Source organism: Pterocles gutturalis, unplaced genomic scaffold, assembly GCF_000699245.1.
Source record: "Pterocles gutturalis isolate BGI_N339 unplaced genomic scaffold, ASM69924v1 scaffold3421, whole genome shotgun sequence".
Classification (NCBI taxonomy): Eukaryota; Metazoa; Chordata; class Aves; order Pterocliformes; family Pteroclidae; genus Pterocles; species Pterocles gutturalis.
Window position 1 is genome coordinate 19,953 of NW_010105266.1, and position 4,382 is coordinate 24,334.

The window sequence follows — 4,382 nt, forward strand, 5'->3', positions numbered from 1 at the left end:
ACGGGCTGTTCCGCACCCACAAGGCTCCCAGGGCTGCACCTATGTCTCCATGTGCCCAGGAACCTTTTAAACAGCCCAGCTCCCAGGGATGGTGACCAGCTTGCTAACGAGACAGCTGAAGTTCATCAGCCCAGCTGCTTCCATGGGCAAGGAGAGAGAAGGGTGTGAACGCAGCAGCAGAGCTCACGCTGTCCTGCAGAGCCCTTGGGGTTACACAGGCTGCCAGGGACCACAGTCCTCCTGCAACGGCCAGATCACACCAAAATCCCACCAGAAACCCAGCAAAGGCAGGGGGAAAAACAATCCACATTCAATGAATTCTTTATGTGTTATGAGTTCCTTCCAGGTTTAGCAAAATGTTTATAGGAAAATAAAAGTAAAAAGGTGTTTAAAATAAAGGTAAAAATGTGTTTAAAGTGGCAAGTTATTTTAGCACTTTTTTTGTAATTGAAACCTTGTGACTGCTTGCATTTGAAACGCCAGCATTTTACAGAAGTTCTGTGTTCCCCCAGTCTTCTGTGGCGGAATGCTCCGTCCACTTTCCTGTTCTGTCCCTCCTCATCTCCAGAGCTCAGGTGGCAAGGCAAAGGGGAAGGGTGAGGAGCAGGAAGGGAGGGATGTGATGGGACTGGTGGAGAACTGGGCGTCACTGGTGGACACCCACCATACCCCCCATGGACTGTGCTCCCGTCGGAGAAGCAGAAATGACAGAGTGACTGTCCAAACAGCATTTGCTCAGGAAAGAAAAAAAAAAAAAAAAGCAGCTGGAACTGGATGGGCTTTAAGGTCCCTCCCAACCCAAACCCTTCTGGGACACGATTCTATCGTATGATTCTAATAGGAAACAGATCCTTATCGGTGGAAGAATGCTACAGCACACAACATCTCCGTATGCACCCTGCTGCTTTTAGTGTGGGATCAAGCTGGAATACACCCTCCACCAAGCGAGGTACTGTAAGGGGTTCATGGGGACAGAGCCATCATGGTATCTTCTTTGGTGACGATGCTTTTGCCAGTATCTCTGCCGCCGCGTTGACCTCTCCTTCTGCATCCAGCAGCGCCTGCAAGTTTGCACTGCGGTCCTGGAAGCCCATGGCAACGAGCTGCTCCATTTGCCTCTTAAACCGGGGCTGTGACTCCTCCTCATCCATCTCCGTCTCACCTTCTGCTTCGTCCCCATCCGACACCAAAACCGCATCGTGCTCAGGCTCGCTGCTCTGCGGCGAGGCGTCCATGCTCTCCAGATCCAGCTCCACGGCTGAGTCCTCCAGACCCACCAAAAACTCCGGCGCCTCTGTTGAGAGGGTCTCCAGTCCCAGGTGGATCTGCAGCAGCGCCTGCTGTGCTCGGGGGTTTCTCAGCAAGGAGGAAATCTCCGCGTTCTCCATCTCCGGGGGCAGCTGCTGCGCCCATTGATCCGGAGGTGGGGAATAGCACCGAGCGCTATTCAGCAGCCTTTGCGCGGGGCTGTTGGGGGCTGCTAACGCGCTCCCCAGGTTGTGCATGAGTTCTGCATCTCCCGTGAATGAACCTCCTCCGAGCTGGGGAACACTGCGCCTGCTTTGGGACCCACGCTCAGTGAGGTAAAGCTGCCGCCTGCGCTGCTGCTGGCCAACCGGCTGTCCCAGTCATCGTCATCGCCGGCTCTGTTTGACTGCGGAGCCCAAGGGTTGGGCAAGGGTCTCCGGTTTTCGGTTCGGGCGGGTAGCCTGGCTCCGCTCAGGGGCTGGTCGCTGTCCAGGCGAGCAAAGGGGTCGTTGCCCAGCTGCGCCTGCACGGCGTCCCAGATGTGCTCCTCGATCTCCCTGTAGTGCTGCTCCAGAGCTCTGTGCCCACCGGGGATGCTCTCCAGGTTGTTCATGGCCACGTCGTTGTTCCTGATCTTCTCTTGCAGGATGGCAGGACTGCTTGAGGCCTGTAACATCTCCCTGATCCTGTCTGGGTTGGTGAGAAAGTAATCGATCTCGGGGTTTTCTTCAGCCAGCTGCTGCATCCGAGGGTTGGACATGATGAGATCCCGGATGACGTCGGCGTTGTCAAAGATGCTCTGCATAAAGTTGCTCGGCACCATCTCGCTTAGCAAGCTGTGCATGGACGCATCTCCTTCTTCTTCTTCTTCTTCTCCTTGAATTCTACCCATCAAGTCCAACATGTCTGTTGAGTCCAGGCCCAGGAGATGTGTGCCCGTCACCCCGAGGAGGAACCCCAGCAGAAACGCGTTGTTGTTGATGGTGTTCAGATCCAGGCCCGCGCTGAGGACCCAAGACATGACATCCTCCATGGTCTGAGCCACTATGGCCTGGCTGGAGGTCAACAGCTCCTGCAAGTCATGCTGGACCAAGCATGGGTTTTGCAGATCAGCTCCAAGCCCCAAGCAGAATAAGCTGGAGTTACTGGGTCTGGGAGGTTGCACCGGGGTGGTCGCTCTTCCTTCATCTGCCACACTGTCTGGTGGTCTCTTTTGGGACCGGATGACAACGTGGATGCTGACCCCACTGTGAACTCCATGCTGGCCCAAAGTGTCTTGGTCTTTGAGGATTTTGCCAGCAAATACCAGGACCAGCAGGTCAGGGGCTGTTTTGAAACGCTTGGCGACTTCCTCCTTAAACTCCTGGATGGTGCTGCCCTGAGCAACCTCAAACTGCTCCTTCTGCTTGAGGGTCTTCACCATCACTTTGATGATATTTGAGGAATCCATGGTGACATCAGGTTGACAAGTCTCCGCTGCCCCTTTGCTTTTGGACATGGTGGCTCCAACACCAGGACGGCACTGGGGGCTGCTGAGAAGCAGAGGGGCTGGCAGAAGCTGGGAAGCACCAGGGGGCAACGGCTGCCTGCTAAAACGGGGCAGGGGGGGCTGCTGCCCCTCCTAGGGTGACAGCTGCCAGGAGGGAGCAGTGACACAGGGACAAGGGCCGCCGCTCTCCGCAGTGCACATACCAGCCAGATGTTGCACAGCTGCTCACCACTTGAGCGGTTCCCCCATGTCCCACTGCGGCCCCCCGTGTGCACAGAATTGCCACGGAGCTGCCCCTGTGCTATGACATCACCACTGACGTCAGAGTGAGCAGCAACAGCCTGGAGAGGGGACATGTCCCCTGGAGCTGCGCTCAGGCTTCCTTGTCGCCATGGTCCCCAGACAACCTAGTCCCTGGGACACCAGGAGGACCATGACATGGGAAAATCCGGGCTCAGGGGACTCCAGGACCATTTTGATTTGAGAAAACCACAGGACCTGGCTGCTGGCACCCTCACCTTTCCAACCAAGAACCTCCAGCTGGGAGCTTGTCTTGGTTTTATCCCCGAGGCTTCCCCAGTGCAGATGTTTCCCGGGTTACGCAGGATGTGCAATCTCAATGCGCTTCGCACCATCTACCTTTAATTCCATCTTCACAAAGCAAAGGCACCCCGGTGCCACCAGCAGAACGGATCTCCCCTTCGCCCAGCTGAGGAAACCGATGTTTGCTTCAACACAAAGCCAAAAGGAGGTGGGATTGTCTCAGCATCCCACGTCTTGTTTCTTGTTTGTGTGATGCTTGTAGGTGGTCAAGAAACGTGTCGATGCAGTGCTTGGGGCCATGGGTTAGTGGGAAGAAATTTTTTCTAATAAAGTGCCAGCAGCATCTAGAAGAGCCCTTCCAAAGAGAACGGGCAGGGGCATCTCAGAAATACCGTAAATTATCCCATCGCAAGCATGCAATATGTAGAGCCGGAGGCATGCAGACTGCTTCTCAGTCCTCCACCACTCTGGAAGCCAAACATCTCCCTGAGAAAACACCTTTGTACCAAAAAGCGTCCACTCTCCACATGGGCATAGATCTATAAGGGTAGAGTCGCTGCTGGAAAATCTCCTGTTGCTCTCAGGAGCTCGTCACAGCAGTTATTTATTCTCATTATTCAAAATAAGGCCTGTATTGCTAATCAGAACATGTCTGGCTTCATTTTCCGTTCATTATAACTCATCCTTCTCCAGGGCGTTACAATGATCCTCAGCACCAGATTTTCCCCTGAGACTCCCACCCTGCGACAAAGGTGCCTCCGCAGCTCTTTAAAAATTCATGTTTTGCACCCTTGACATAGATGGAGTCCCTTCTCCAGCACTTGAACAACACGGCTGCTCTGTCTCCCTCCTCTCCAGACGGTTTCGTTCTCTTTCAAAGGCTGACCCCGGAGCAGAAGGCAGGATCGCAGCACCGCTCTCACCGGGAGCCAGCCCACCCCCTCCCTGCACTGGCACCAGCCCCAAACAGCTCAGACAGGCTTATCCTCCACTGAGCCCAGCAACGGGTATTTTTAAGAGATTTTTTTTTTTTACTCTGCAGTATCTCTGGTCAGATGTGGTTTATTCCCTGCGCTCGTGACAGAGCATCCCCCGGGGTCCC

General features: G+C 54.6%; 1 protein-coding gene across 1 annotated transcript; it reads right to left on the reverse strand.

The window, feature by feature from the left end:
* Positions 1–1,480: 1,480 nt before the first annotated feature.
* LOC104471824 (ubiquilin-1-like) lies at positions 1,481–2,746 on the reverse strand. The gene has a single exon (XM_010087309.1). The coding sequence runs from the start codon at positions 2,744–2,746 to the stop codon at positions 1,481–1,483; it is 1,266 nt and encodes a 421-aa protein (XP_010085611.1).
* Between the last annotated feature and the right edge of the window lie 1,636 nt (positions 2,747–4,382).

Bases quoted from the DNA above. Each gene is read 5' to 3' on its own strand.
- LOC104471824 (XM_010087309.1), bottom strand. From the start codon at position 2,746: ATGTCCAAAAGCAAAGGGGCAGCGGAGACTTGTCAACCTGATGTCACC.